Source organism: Eptatretus burgeri, chromosome 10 (genome assembly GCF_056783735.1).
Source record: "Eptatretus burgeri isolate ZD-2024b chromosome 10, Ebu_testis_v1, whole genome shotgun sequence".
Lineage (NCBI taxonomy): Eukaryota > Metazoa > Chordata > Myxini > Myxiniformes > Myxinidae > Eptatretus > Eptatretus burgeri.
The window spans coordinates 39627372-39642371 of NC_140970.1; the positions used below are offsets into that span (position 1 = coordinate 39627372).

General features: G+C 42.8%; 1 protein-coding gene and 1 long non-coding RNA gene across 8 annotated transcripts in view; one reads left to right on the top strand and one right to left on the bottom strand.

The window, feature by feature from the left end:
• The window catches only part of LOC147018373 (uncharacterized), a 31164-nt gene extending 24456 nt beyond the window's left edge, over nt 1-6708 (bottom strand). Inside the window, exon 1 of the long non-coding RNA XR_015062355.1 lies at nt 5072-6708. This is a non-coding gene — a long non-coding RNA (uncharacterized LOC147018373). The remainder of the gene's footprint in view (nt 1-5071) is intronic.
• The window catches only part of LOC147018372 (GATA-binding factor 2-like), an 89768-nt gene that overhangs the window by 48724 nt on the left and 26044 nt on the right, over nt 1-15000 (top strand). For 2 of the 7 annotated variants that reach the window (XM_085897951.1, XM_085897958.1), the window contains exon 2: nt 3061-3403. In XM_085897951.1, coding sequence (XP_085754077.1) covers nt 3148-3403 — 256 coding nt within the window. In that variant the 5' untranslated portion in view covers nt 3061-3147. Of the gene's footprint in view, nt 1-510; nt 721-749; nt 838-893; nt 1054-1769; nt 2071-2891; nt 2909-3060; nt 3404-15000 lie in introns of those variants that run through there. The other 5 variants (XM_085897955.1, XM_085897954.1, XM_085897956.1 and 2 more) reach the window with 5 other exon arrangements.

Genomic DNA, 15000 nt, shown 5'->3' on the forward strand with positions numbered 1-15000 from the left:
CATATCACATTGTGAAAGTGTTTGTAAGAATGGTTGAATCACTTCGCTCAGAGCCTTTGGATGGAGAATCGTGAATGCAAGGCTGTGTAAACTACACATGTGACGTTTTAGTGAAGTTTTACATGAAACGTGGACACGTCGCTGTCGCTCAGGGATATATATATATATATATATATATATATATATATATATATATATATATATATATATATATATATATATATATATATATATATATATATATATATATACATATATATATATATACATATATATATATATATCTCTCTCGAAGGTGTGAAGGGTTCTGCAGGTGCGCTCATTCAGAGGGCAAGGCGGCAAGTGCTCGTTGGAAGAAATAACACAGGAGATCTCGACAAAGAAGGATGCCAATAGGTCCATCGTACCTGTGCTGCACCCCCTCTCATTCCCCCCAACCCCAAATGAAAGATCTTCTTTAAAAAAGTGAACTAGTTTGTCGCCATTCTGCTCCTTTCCGAAGAGAGCATAAAGTCGAACAATCGGTTGACGAGGCGTGACGGCTGTCCTTATCGGAGGCATCATCGCGTTTGATCGGACGCGCTCGCACGACCGTCCTACTGACACGGCGCCATCGCGGGGAGACGATCTCTGCGATCGGGTTGAACCAGCTGAGCGTGTACACGCGTGTCCGCGCATGGGACTCGCGAACAAGATCCCCGACCGGGCGAAAGATCGCAGGTACAGATACAGTGTGTGTGTGTGTGTGTGTGTGTGTGTGTGTGTGGGTCGACATCGTGGGTGGAGGACATTGTTGTCGCCTTCTGTTCAACGTTCAACGTTCCCACGGAAGGATCGGTGAGCACGCGTTTTCTTTATTAAATCGTCGTCGCCGAGAGGTTGTTGTGTTGCCCTCACTTTTCGTGCGCATCTTAACAGTAAAATGTACAGCTCGGATCATGTGACCCCCTCCATCAGACCTGTGTGAATCTTAACTCAGCCCAAGTGTCACCTTATGATGACGCAATACTAATCGTACGTCATATTCGGTGCACGTGTTCAATGCGCAACACCGTGAGTGCAATTCCACTTACATTTTTGAGTCTTTAAAATATCCAACGTGGGTCTATTACGTACTTTGTGGATCTCTTACAATAGTGGGGCAACTTAGCTAAATATAGCATAACAATTGTGCATTTTGTGAGGAAAGAACCAAATTTGGCACACTAGTAGCCTATCACATTATGAACAGATTTGGATATTGGGCCATGTCAAAATTTTTGATGGCAGTGGAAAATGTCTGCCACAGCCATCAGCGGCTGAATTTGAGATGGCCCAATATCCAAATCTGTTCATAATATGATAGGCTACTCGTGTGCCAAATTTGGTGCTTTCCTCACAAAATGCACAATTGTTATGCTAAGTTGCCCCACTACAAGTACAGCAACGATCAGTGCTGTAAGAAGAATGTTCGCAAGATTTCTCGGAGGAAAATGCATTTAGATCTCTCGTATAATCATCTATAAATTTGTACTCCTCCGGATAAACCAAACAAACAGGTAAATAAGGTAAATAAAGCAACAAACAGGTAAGGACAACGTGCAGATAAACAACGCAATAAACAAGCAACGCGTTCTTCGATAATGAAGCAAATGTTTTGACGTCTGTCTCCATCGCTGTCATCAAAAGTGGGGGTGATTGGTAGGTGGGATGAAGTGGGGAGCATAAGGAGATGGAGAGATTGCAATGCTGGAGCAAGAGACAGCCAGAGGGACAGGTCCAGGGAAGGAGGGAGCGGGGCGCGGTCACGATCCGTCGCCCCGCTGGCGCCAGGCAGGGCTATAGCTGCGCCGTCCGGGCGGCGGGTCGTGGTTGAGCGAGGGGTGGGGGCACAGAGGGCACGAGAGAGAGAGAGAGAGAGAGAGAGAGAGAGAGAGAGAGAGAGAGAGAGAGAGAGAGAGAGAGAGAGAGAGAGAGAGAGACGGAGACGGAGACGGAGACGCATACAAACTGATAGTGGTGCTTCAGAAGCCTTCTGCATTTGGAGAAAGGACAAGATCACAACTTGACGAGACAACATCTTCCAAAAGGGTGCGTCCGAGCAGCAGCCTTATGCCACAAGGGCCAAAGCCAATCACACGAGAGTTGATTAGGACAAGGCCGTGGCCTAACATCAAAGTAGAACATAATGAGTGCTTGTTCAGTTAAAAAGTTTGAAATTGCGAGGCCACGGACTTGCTGATCACCTCTCGTGTACCTTTAACTCGGATGACGTGAATGATGTTTGAATGAAATGATTCCTGAGTGAATAACGTGCCCAGTAAATGTATTGATGCTTGGATGTCGCGTCGACCAATATCTGCGTGTTCATAAATCGATTTTCTACAGGTGTCCTTGGCTGAAACCTTAATCCTTAATCAAGTGCAATGAAGTTTGTTTGTCTGGCATACTGTAAATCAGCAGTTTTATAATTATGGATCCACTCAGGATTCACCATCATTCCAACCCGCCCTGGGAAACACGGGCTGTTTATCAGTCATTGATCCCTGTTTTATACACCCGCGATCAAGTGTGTAGATCCAAAATGAAACGTCATCAAAGTGGATGCGGATATTTGCTTTTAAGCATTTATTAATTTTTTTCCGGTGTACGAGTTTCTTCGGGATCATATTCCTCCATGGGTCCATCTACTCTCCCTTTACATATGGAATGTCCATTGCTTGGGGATGCTTATTCTACGCTGATCGGTTTTTAATCCACCGATAAAAGTATTGGCAATCTCATTGATGACATAAAATGGTTAATGCGGTCAAAGGGACAATATTTTCTTGTTTTAATGGCAATGCAATGTTGAATCTATAAAGGCTTGACATCCAAAGTAATGTGCTGATTTGAGTGGAGCGATAACACCTCGGGAGCTTAGTCCCAGGTAAGGTGGTTTTCATCGAGTGTGCTCACCCAGTCAATGGAATCAACATGAAATACCAAAGAAAAAGAAAACTATTCGCTGTTAGATATATAACGTGTATGCTTTTGGAATGTGTGAACTTACCACCTCACACGATGCACGCTCTCTTGCAGGTGTGCGTGTGACGTGCCTGTCGATCTATTGGTCGTGAACAAGTGAGTCGCGAGGAGGGGTCAGTACAAATATTCGCATCTACTGCCATGGACATCGATGCCGAACAGCCTCGCTGGCTGCCCAATCATCCTGGCCATCTTGGCTTGAGTCCGTTGGACGGAGCGCAACACCACCCGGGTCTCGGTTACCCTGAGCAGGGACATGTCAGCATGGTTCCCGAGGACGCGGAAACGTACTTCACCACGATGGAGAGCACCGGGCTCCCAATGTCATCTTATTATCCACACGGCCTTGCGAATGCTGGCCGTGTCTCCTCGCACCATGGTTATCGCACTGGCCTTGGTAGGTGTACCTGTGATATGCAATTTTGTGTGTTTTTATGTTGCATGCTTACAGTGTCTACCCATCAATGATAAAGTGGTTCCACACCAGTAAAACTTTACGCAGATATTGGTTCATTTCCTTAAGTAGTTTCAAGCCTTCGTCTGTCACACACTTACTCAACCTTTAATGAGTTTCCTGATGCCGATGCGTCATGTTTTCGGCTCTGAAACCTTTTGGAAGTTGAAGGGGGGGGAAGACTTTTTGACTCCCCCTCGTTCGTAATGTGTCGGACAAATGCACATCATTTTATGGCATGCAAGTTTACACTTTTCTGCAGTTATCCAGCACATGAGCTTGAAATCAACGTCGAGGCTGCTGCCGTCGTGAAGATCAAATTTGATGTTTTCATTTGAATTGGAAGATTTATCTCACACCGGGTTATCTTTCACGGTGCTGATATCATTTTCAAACGCATACAAGAAATAACATCCGAACAACCCGGCTCCCACAAGCGACTAACGGTAGAGAAGTCAGCAAGATGGGCACAAGATATGTAAGCAACTTTAAAGAGCCTTTACTCCAGCAAGTCAAAAAAAATTGAAGTGGGGTTGTGGTTCTTTAAGTGGCCATTTGATTGGCAGTTCGAGGGTTTTAGGTTTGAACTGCCCTGTAGGTCACACACACAACCTGCTCTAAGTTGATAACCTGTGGATGATCGGGCTGTACACAAAGCTGTGCCCCCAAACCATCACTTTTGAGGATTATAATTCCAGTAATCATGACGCAGTCACATAATTATGATAATGCTATCATTATTAGTAATTGAAGCATTGATAACTAATAAAGAATAATTGTAAGTTAAAGTGGTGGCCAGTGCTGTTTCCATGGACCTCTACTCTGCATTCCGTCTTTTTCTTAATTTTGTTCTCAGTGATCTTAGGTACATGTAGGAGCTTGTACATATATAATAGCGCACGACAAAGACGCAAGTCGACCTCGGTGTATTTTTACATCAATTACAAGGACAGCCGTATAAAATGGACAAACATGTGCTGTATGGGATTTTCAATGGGTTCACTGTACTTCGCAAGCCTGGTGTTGGCTTAGTGGTTAGGGTAGCGGCTTGGGATCCTAGGGTCCTGAGTTCGAGCCCCGTTGGCCACTGAAGTATCACCAGATGGGGTTGACTCAGCCTGTCATCTTCCCGAGGTCAGCAAAAAGCACCAGTGGACTGGTAATAGGAACACTGCATCACTGGCATAGCTGCATCCCTAACCAATGATGCAACCTGCAGCCACAAGGCTGCAAACAAGTGTGTGTGTGTGTGTGTGTGTGTGTGTGTGTGTGTGTGTGTGTGTGTGTGTGTGTGTGTGTGTGTGTGTGTGTGTGTGTGTGTGTGTGTGTGTGTGTGTGTGTGTGTGTGTGACTGTATTGTACTGTACTTTATAAGGCAAGGGTTCAGATTGGAATGCTTCAAGAACCAACCAAAGTCTTGTCCAATCTGGAGAGGAACAGCACATGCTTATGACCATTTAACAGCCCTTTCAATTAGTCCCACCTTATTGTGCAGTCAGCCAGGGAATGCTTTTGGCCGGTCTTTCCCGAACTGGCTGGGTGAGCCTGACGTTTGACTGGAGGTAGCAGGAATTTGCAAGTTTTTCAGGGTACCGGCAATAACTCACGTACTCTTTGCGAAAGACACTGTGGGATCTTTGACATCCACCACCAACAACTGCTGCTGGCAGATAGGTCCTCAGGCTTCACATTCTTCCAAGGGATGCTGCACATTGATGTCTCACCCTGCAGGCAAAAAACCAGGGTGGTAGTTTATAGCTGGGATGACATTCGAACCCAGGCTCGGCCACTCAAGGGTGAGTGTACATACCCCTGGGCTATTGTTCCAGCCCTAAGACCTCATGAAGTACAATGTAAAATTGTTTTTAACATCAAATCTTCAGATAAAGCTGTTGGGCGAACAACTTGAATTCCGATATGGCCACTGCACTTTGGAAATGCCACTTATTTAAATTCTGCAACAGCAAATGCACTGGATTGCAAACAGGAAGCCTAAGCAGTCTCCTTTGACCTTATTTGCACTCTTGATACCTTTCCATGGCAAACATTCTTCTTTTTCTCTCCTGAAAATGTATCGCTGTGGCACCTCCGTTTAGATTTCTGAGCTTCATACAAACTTTATTTTGAAAAACCTGTTTTTAACTATTGAAGGCCTTGCTTAAATTTTTACAATTGTTTCTGGAGTTTATCCGGTCAACAACCAACTTTACACTTTATTGCTTCATTTTATTTTCTATCTTTTATTATTTAAGCCCTTGATTTGTTGAACTTCTTCGTGACTCCATCCTTTATTACTTGAGGTTGTAATTGCGAGTACAAATTAAATTAAGGGTTATTCTTTATTATGAACTGAGTAAAAATCGAAAAAGACTTTACCTGTAAATGTCACTCTCTATTCATTCAAGAACGAGGTTGTTACACTTTTTGTAGCCACCTATCCTTTTGAGTTTTTATCCATATTTCCATAATATCTGATTTGGTTCTTCATTCACTTGCATATACATTGTCTTTCCTCAACGATGACGAATTAACATATTTCCGATAAAGTGGTTAAAAATCGCTCTCGTTGGCTTATTTAAAGTTCCCATCTGAACTCATGATGCTCAGTTCATCCAGGTTCAAATCCCAAATGCACCAGGTATAGGATTATTTGAATTAAAGGATACCGATATCTAATTGTGTCTTTATCCTCCATCTGATATATATGTACAAAATCGACTACGAACTATAGATCAAGTTTCAATAAATAAGGGCGAACTTTTACAGTGTTTATCGTCATTGGCACAGATTTATCGAACATACATCGCTCTTGGTGACCGACAAATGCCTGGTGTTGGCTTAATAGTTAGGGTGGTGGCCTTGGGATCCTCGGATCCTGAGTTCAAATCCCACTTTTCTGTTGAATTCATACCAGGTGGGGTTGACTCTGCCTGTCATCCTTCTGAGGTCGGCAAAAATGAGTGCCAGCTTGCTGGTAAACTGTGTCGGAGTGGCGACCCGTCCAAGATTGTGTCCAATAGCCAAGGAAACTGCTTAGGCAGCACCAACGCTCTGCACAGAGTATGGTCCCAATGAATGGATGGAGTCTGACAAGATAGTGCAGAGTGAGCTGTCCAGTTTGGGTTATATTCCCCACCCGACTATAAATTGCCAGATTGGTGCATTGCAGGCACGGTGTCGCATCACAAAGTGTGCCATCCCGCAGATGAATTTTAAGTTTGGGTTTCCCATCTGCTAGCGTTAATTGATGGATGTTGAAGATCCCACGGTATCTTTCATGACGATTTTACGAGTTATCACTGGCACAATTAAATAAACAAATTACAAATTCCTGCAACTGCAGTCAAGTGTCAGACCTGGCCAGCCAGTACATGAAAGACTTGGCCCAATTTTGGTTTTCCTGTCTGACCCCACAAGTTGGTGGGAACAATCAGGGGCTGATGTAGTAGTAGTAGTAGTAGTAGTGGTAGTAGTAGTCATTGTCGTCATCGTCGTCCTAGTAGACCTCTCTTGGCGCTGGAATTCTTGTTACCCTCACCAGAGGAGAGGGTATTGCATTTGGGTCCATTTATCTGTATGTTTGTTTGTTTGTTCCTGCACGTACGAAGCAAAAGACGTGGTTAAGCAATCAATTCACTTTGTCTGTCTGTCTGTCCACAGACGTCAGTCTATAATCAAGGAACAACTTGATTTCAATTTAATGTAAATTTTGAACACTGTAGAACACCAATCGGAACACGAACCTGCAGGTTCACAGTACTTTGGCTCTGAATTTATCAAAATGTATGGCGTTACCTCCCAAGTGCATGCGCACAGTGGGGTTAGGTAAATGTTTCTCCCTGTCTGCCTGTCTGGCAGTCAATCAAAATTGAAAACATTCAAAACAGTAAACTTACTGTTTTTGGAGACATCATAAAGGATGCAAGCAACAGGCGCAAATACCCAATTTAATGTGATCAATAAGGTGGTGAAAAAGATGGTGCATCAACAGCGGGAAACTTTCGAAAAAAAAGTTTGTTTGTTTTTCTACAGCCTTTAAAACTTTTATATTATTTCAATTGACTTATATACTTGAACACTGGAGAACACAAATCACCTTCTCGGCACTTTCAAAAAACCTTCCGTTTAGCAATACTTGGACAAAATATTTACGCTGTCATGCGCTGATGGCAGAGTAGCTGTGAGATTACTGAGATTCAGCATTTAGACAAATATGGCGATCCTACTGCTGTTTCTTTCGTGGAAAAAAAGCAAATCAACAGTTGAAAAAACCCTTTCCATGCCTTTTCTCAAGACAGTGTGGGGTAAGGTGTTCTATGTATTCTATAGTTTGTTTGTTACTTGTGAAATCGAAGATTAGCAAGTACTGTATATTGCTTTGGCTGGGCTGTAATTCTGTCTGTCTGTCTGTCTGCATGTCAATCACCTCCAGGTCTCAATTTTACTAAGATCTTCATGAAACTCAGCCACCTGGTAGAGGTAGTCTCGAGCGATGAAGCCTATTGTTTTTTGAGGTCGATAGGTCAAAAGGACAAAAGTCAAGCTCACATACTCCACTGGTAAAAAGTTTTAGAACCCCCCATTTTTCCAGTTTTTACTGAAATTTAAGCAGTTTAATGTTTCAATGTATTCTGAAATTAAAGCATAGAACAAATAAACAATTGCAGATAAAAAAGAAATCATGGAATCGTTTTGTTAAACCAAATTTAATCTAAGTTTTTGACTCATTAAAGTAACCACCTTTTGTAGATAGAACAGCCGAACATACTTGTGGCATTCTTTCTGCAATGGAAATCAAATATTGTTCGGAAAGTTCTTCCCAACACTGTTGCGGAAGTTCCCACAAATGTGTTGCACTTGTAGGTTACTTTGCTTTCACCCTTCTGTCCAGTTCATCCCAAACCAGTTCCATGGAGTTTAAGTCTGGAGCCTGTGCTGGCCATTCCCTGATTTGAAGCCTACTGTCTTGTTTTTTTCTTCTGAAGTAGTTCTGACACAGACTGGAGGTATGTTTTGGGTCGTTATCTTGCTGTAGGATGAACCCTTGACCAACTAGACGAACACCAGAGGGTATGGCATGGCGCTGCAAAATGCTGTAGTCGCCCTTTTGGTCCAGGGTGCCAGTCACTCTGTGCAAGTCGGCGACTCTGGATCCAGCAAAAGAGCCCCAGATCATCACGCTTCCTCTTCCATGTTTGACAGTTGGTGTCGCACACTGAGGAACCATCCTTTCACCTACTTGACGGCATACAAAAACCCTGCGTGATGAACCGAAGATTTAAAATTTTGATTTATCGGTCCATAAGACCTTCTTCCAACATTCAGTAGTCTACTAGCGGTGCTTCATGGCCCAGGCAAGCCTGTTTTTCTTATTTTGCCGTCTTAGCAATGGCTTTCTTACTGCCACTCAATCTGTAAAACCTGCAGCTTTTGAAGTCTTCCCTTCAAAGTTGAAACAGACTTCCTTACTTCGACCAGTGTTAAGCTGTGCTTGAAGGTGCTATCCTGTGAGCCGCCGATCACGCAAGCTGTTGACTCTCAGAAACTTGTCTTCTGATTGTGTTGTGGCTTTGGGTCTGCCAGACCTCTTCCTGTCAGAGTTTCCTCCAGTTTCCAAGTGCCTTTTGATCGTGTAGGAAACTGTACTCACTGACATTTTGCAATTTCTCTAAAGGAAAGACCTACACTTTTAAGGGTTATCATGGTCTGTCTGTCTTTCTTTGTTAATTGTCTTTTTCTCATCATTATGATAGCAATATACTACTTCCTGCAGTGCAATATTGTCCAAATAATGCTTCAGAGGCTGTAGCAACACAGTCTGTTCCAACACTGCTTTTATACAGACAGAGGGTTTGTAACTAATCAACAAAAGTTGGGACACTTGTAGGAATTGTTTGCATCAACTTTCAAGGCTTAATTTACTTCCATTGCTGCAGAACAGCTGCAGTTGCTAACCCATAACTTGTTCCCTGAAAAGGGCTTTTTAACATATCTGAAAGTTTCATTATTTTTCAGTTTTTGGTAACCTCTGGTATATTTTGGTAACGCTGGTGCTTGGCTTTATCGCTTGGCTTTGGACCATTTCAGGTTATTCACTGGACTTGAACTGCTTAAATTTAAGTAAAAACTGAAAAATGGGGGCGTTCTAAAACTTACCGGTAGTGTGTATATATATATATATATATATATATATATATATATATATATATATATGTATATGTATGTGTATACATATGTATATGTATATGTATATGTATACATATGTATATATATATATATATATATATATATATATATATATATATATATATATATATATATATATATATATATATATATATATATATATATATATATATATATATATATATATATATATATATATATATATATATATATATATGTGTGTATATGTATATACACAGAGCTCATGAAAGAAATGTGTGTGAACGTGTCTGTCGTAAAGAAAAAAGCTTCCCATAAGAGAGGAGATCTATCCTTTACCCTTCTCAATGCATCACATTGAAGATCTCATTAGACATGGGGATGGGGCTAATCTGAACATGCATTTAAGGAAATAACTGTCTGAGGACCTTGATGTGTGGATGCATTCATCAGACCAGATTTTAAAATCCGTAACAATATATACTAGCCAAACCCCCACTCTGCACGAAGTTTCGAAAGTGAGGGTTTGTTAGGACGTCAATATATCCGGTGTTCACAATGTGATTTATCGAATTTCTTTATATACAATGATTCTTGTTACATTTTTTGTGTCAAATTCACCTTCTGAGGTAGTCAGCATGTGCAGAAGAGGGTTTTACATTGCAGACGCTGTTTTCTCGGAGTAACATTACGCCTCTCAGCGGTGACGGTCTGTCGATGACAGACGTAATGACGTCAGCGAATGACCGATGATGTCATGACATCATTACGCCTCTCAGCGGTGATGTCACATGTCGCCATGCAAACGAATGTAAAATTAGAAAATCGCCAAAAATTCCCAAACCTGTCCGTCTGGCACGATCTCACGTAGTCAATGCTGTACATTAGACCACAGAGCACCCGCATGCCGAAAGTGGCGACAATCCGTCCAGGAGAAACGTCAAATTACGCGCAGACGTGAACATAAATAATATATAGGAATACACACACACTGTATGTAAAACCAAAAAACATGGGTGGGCGGTGAATCCTCGTCGGAGTGAAGCTTCGGGCGACTCACATGAGTATGTCTATTTGTTATGTCCTGTTTGACCGTGAGTTGGACCCTGTGAACGTCTATTAGTTGTATATTATTGAACCTTGGCTACGTATATTAATTATGGACTATTGGAACGTTCTTTTTTTGACATTTTGACCTTTAGACCATTTTGACCCCTTGACCCTGAGACTTTTCAACTCATTTGATCCTCTTTAGACACTTTACACCCCTTTAGGCCCCAACTACAATTGAAAAATACCCTTTAGATCTTGAGACCCCTTTTGACCTCTTAAACTTTCAGACACCTTAAGAACATTATAGACCCCAATAAACCCTTTGGACCACTTCAACCCTTTAGACCTTTACACACCTTAGACCTTTTAGACCTGTTGACCCGTTAAACCCCTTTAGACGCACACCTCACAAACATCTATGGAGTCTTATTGCAATACACAGACTATACTTTTTTCAGCAAGTAATGCGCACTCTTCCACCCACCCCGAAGCTGGGTACTCTGTGAGGTTGAACAGAATTTGCATATTGGGCCACTGAATTGGTTCACCAATGAAAACCAAGAAGAATATTGTTTTTGATGTCAAAAGCTCAAACGGTCAAACCTCAAGGTCACAAAATCATCAATTTTCATCGGATTGACTTGAAATTTGAACTGGGTTTACAAATTGGGTCACACAATTGGTTTACCAAAAATTAGAATGATCGATTTAGCCATTTTGACACGTCAACGATTTCCATGACAACAGTTTCACTCCATAATAATTAAATGGGACATTTTGTGAATTTTTTTTATTCCCATACCTCAATGATTTTTCAAAATATCAAATTAAAACTTATGCACCTTATTTGTACATATGTCTAGTAAATGTGAGTAAGATTTAATCAAAATTGGTCAAAGGTCAAGGTCAAAGGCATCCGAAACGTGAAAAACACCTATTAGGCCACAATTGGAAAAAAATATATCAGACAAATTTGTTATGCAAACAATCAATCATGTAAAGCACTCGATCGGTTTCACTGCACACTCTTCACTGAGATTTTTGCTTTGTTACACTTTTTGAAACATTTTCAACACTTGCCACTGTCATCCAGGCAATGATGCAGCCAATGAGTGTTTTCTGAATCAGCCTGTTTTCTTTCGACAGTCTCATGTCATATCATTTCTTAAAACTCTGTACAATTTCTCTGTAGACATTTAAAAGTCAGCTTAAAATTACCTATTGCTAAATCTTTTTTTAGGGACCATTTACATATAATGTATGCAAATATGGTGGAAGTTTTGACCCCCCCCCCTCCGATTCCCACATGTGCACCCTCGAACCCTCGACCTCTCTCCCCTATTTGCAGTTGGGTAGTGGGGGTGGATAAAGCCTTGTTACATTTCCATTATTGTTGTGGGTTCAATTCCCATGTCTGCTCAGCTGCTTATATTCCACACTCCACAGCGGAGTGATAATCTTTCCTTGAGTAGTCTTCAGACGCAGAAACATTCACGATTTAGCTTTATGCTCAGTCAAGAGTACAGGTTCAATCACCACCAACACCACGACTACCACGCCTTCCTTTTCCTTCCCAAGCAAAAGTAGCAATCCTTTCCTGTAGTAATTCTCTGCAGACTACTGTAGTCGGACCTGCTACCTACTCTCGTATATAACAGTACAACTCTTATATCCTATTTATATGATTATTTTTTGTATATTTTGCCGAGGCTTGCATGAGAGCTAACACAACGCACAACAGGGGGACAGGAGACAAGAGAAATGGGAGAGGGAAGGACAAAACGGTGGGTAACAGGAACATTTGGAGATCTGTGGAAGGGAGAGGGATGGGGCAGGGAACACGGGGTATACAAGATGGGCACCACATGGACTTTCAGGAAGGAAAGCAGGGAAGGCAGGAAATTTGAAAGAGGTGGGTTTGAGGTGGAAAAAGGTGGTGGTGAACAGCTGTTTTGAAGACCTGGAGGGAAGAATGGGATTGAAGAGAGTATGGGAGTTTATTCCAAAGGCAGAAAAAAAGAGGAATGAAAGAGTGAAGGTGAGCAGTTTTTTGTGATTTTGGTAGTTTTACCATAAGGGGATTGCTAGTAGACCTTGAGCGCCATGCATAAATATGGAGGGAACATATCGTAGACAGAGCGGGGGGGGGTGGGGGGCGAGACTGGAGAGGAGGCAGTAGAAAACAGAAAGACCACCGTCCTGCCTGCGGTGAGAGAGTGAGAGGCCCAAACACTCAGCCTCATTGCGGGATATACCAATGATCTTAAATGTCTTGATTTCTACAGCGTGAAGCCGAGGAAGGTGAGAGGCAGGAGCACCAGCCCATAGGAGAGAGCAGTCCTCCATCAGACTATGGACAAAAGCTTTGTATGTGGTCAGGAGCTCAAGAGGGCCGAGGAAGGACTTTGCACGACGGAGGATTCCCAGTCGGCGATTGGCTTTGGAGGCTAGGTTGGAAATATGGCTTTCCAGGAAAGATCATGGCAGATAGTGAGACCCAGAAGCTTGAATGAAACGACTTCTTCCAGAGGATTGTTGCGAAAGTAGATGGGATGGGGTGCGGTGGGGGAGGGGGGCTGGGTTCCAAATGGTCCTTTCAGAAAGACATAGTGAGAGTGTGAGATTTGTCCGGATTGAAAGACATTTTCCACGTGTTGGACCAGTTTGTGATTTTATCCAAATCTGCAGAGAGCGAAGAAGCTGCTGCTTGCTGCTCTGAGGGATGACAGATTGGCAGAGCGTGGAGTCATCAGCAAAGAGATAGAGGATTTTCTAGAGATCTTTGTTGAAAACCAGAAAAAGAACAGGGCCCAGAACGCTACCTTGAGGAACTCCAGCCTGGACAGGAAGAGGGGATGAGAGAACTCCATTTAGGGCCACACGTTGGCTGCGACAGGAGAGGAAGTCTGCGAGCCATGAGTGGAGATGGCCTTGGATACCATAGGAAGAGAGTTTAGTGAGCAGGGCAGGGTACCAGACTGTGTCAAAAGCACGTGATATGTCTTGGGATATGGCTCTGATTTCATGTCTGGCATTGAGGACCTCCATCCATTGTTGGGAAAGCAGGAGCAGCATATCCAGGGTAGAGTGACCTGGTCTGAAACCAAATTGATGATGGGAAATCAAGCCATTGGAGAAGAGGAATGATTTCATGTCTGAAGCGATGATGGATTCCATGACCTTGCTGATGATTGAGAGAAGGCCGATTGGTCTGTAGTTGCAGGGATCTGTTTTTGCACATTTTTTCTGTGGAGTGGTTTATGTTTTTTTATGTTTTTTTTAAATGTTTTTTATGTAGATGTTTCCTGATTTCCAGCAGATGGCTGATGACCTTGAGCAAATGAGAGGGTGAAAAGAACAAAGAGGGTGAGCAAGAGCAGCAGGGCAGGTTTTTAGGACATGTGGGCTGATGCCGTCTGGACCGGTTGCAGAATCAGAGTCGAGGTTTGACAGCAAGCTCTCCACCTTGTCAGGAGAAAAAGACACAGAATCCAGGAACAGTTGGGTGCGACTGGGTAAGGTGGGTACAGAAAGTGATGGGTTTTGGACACAAGATTTAGAAGCAAACACGGAGTTTAGACATTCAGCCTTTTCATGTGCAGTGTCAGCAGTGCGGCCATTTGAGGTAGGGGAGGGGATGGAGGGGGAGCACACACCAGAAACAGACTTTACTAGATGCCACCAGGATTTAGAGGAGTGAGACGGGTTTGAGAGTTAATATTTGAGATGAGAAAGATGTTGTTTTCTGGCTCTCCTGAGGGTAGATACACACTTGTTCCGAGCTTCATGGAAGGAACTGAGATTACCTTCAGTTGGATTTGCCTTCCATGAGGCGAAGGCAAGTTGTTTCAGGACAACTGTCTGACCACAAGCTTCAGTGTACCGTGGGCGGGAGGAAGGGAAGTACAACTGAAGACAAGAGGGGATAAATCTGTGCATGAGGGCGAGAACAAGTTTCTATGAAAGAATTCCCAGGACGAGTTGATGTCAGAGGAAGTTGCGACAGGAGACCAGTCTCGAAGTTTGATGGCTGCTTGAAGTCCTTGTCAGTCGGCCTGAGTGAAATGTCAGACTCAACGGCACTGAGGTGGTTCTCTAATAACCTCTAATAACCAATAAAATGTTCAGATATGAATGCTGATATAAACTACCACCAGTGCTGGAGGTTAACAGGTTATTAACAATGTGAAAACGTCTGAAACGAGTCAGTCGATTCAAACGAGGAGTATTTATTACTTAAGACGTCAGACTCCAGCAGGATGCGGTACTGTCTACCTAGACATGTGCAAGGGGGTTGGGGGGGGGAGAAATTGAGTGAACTT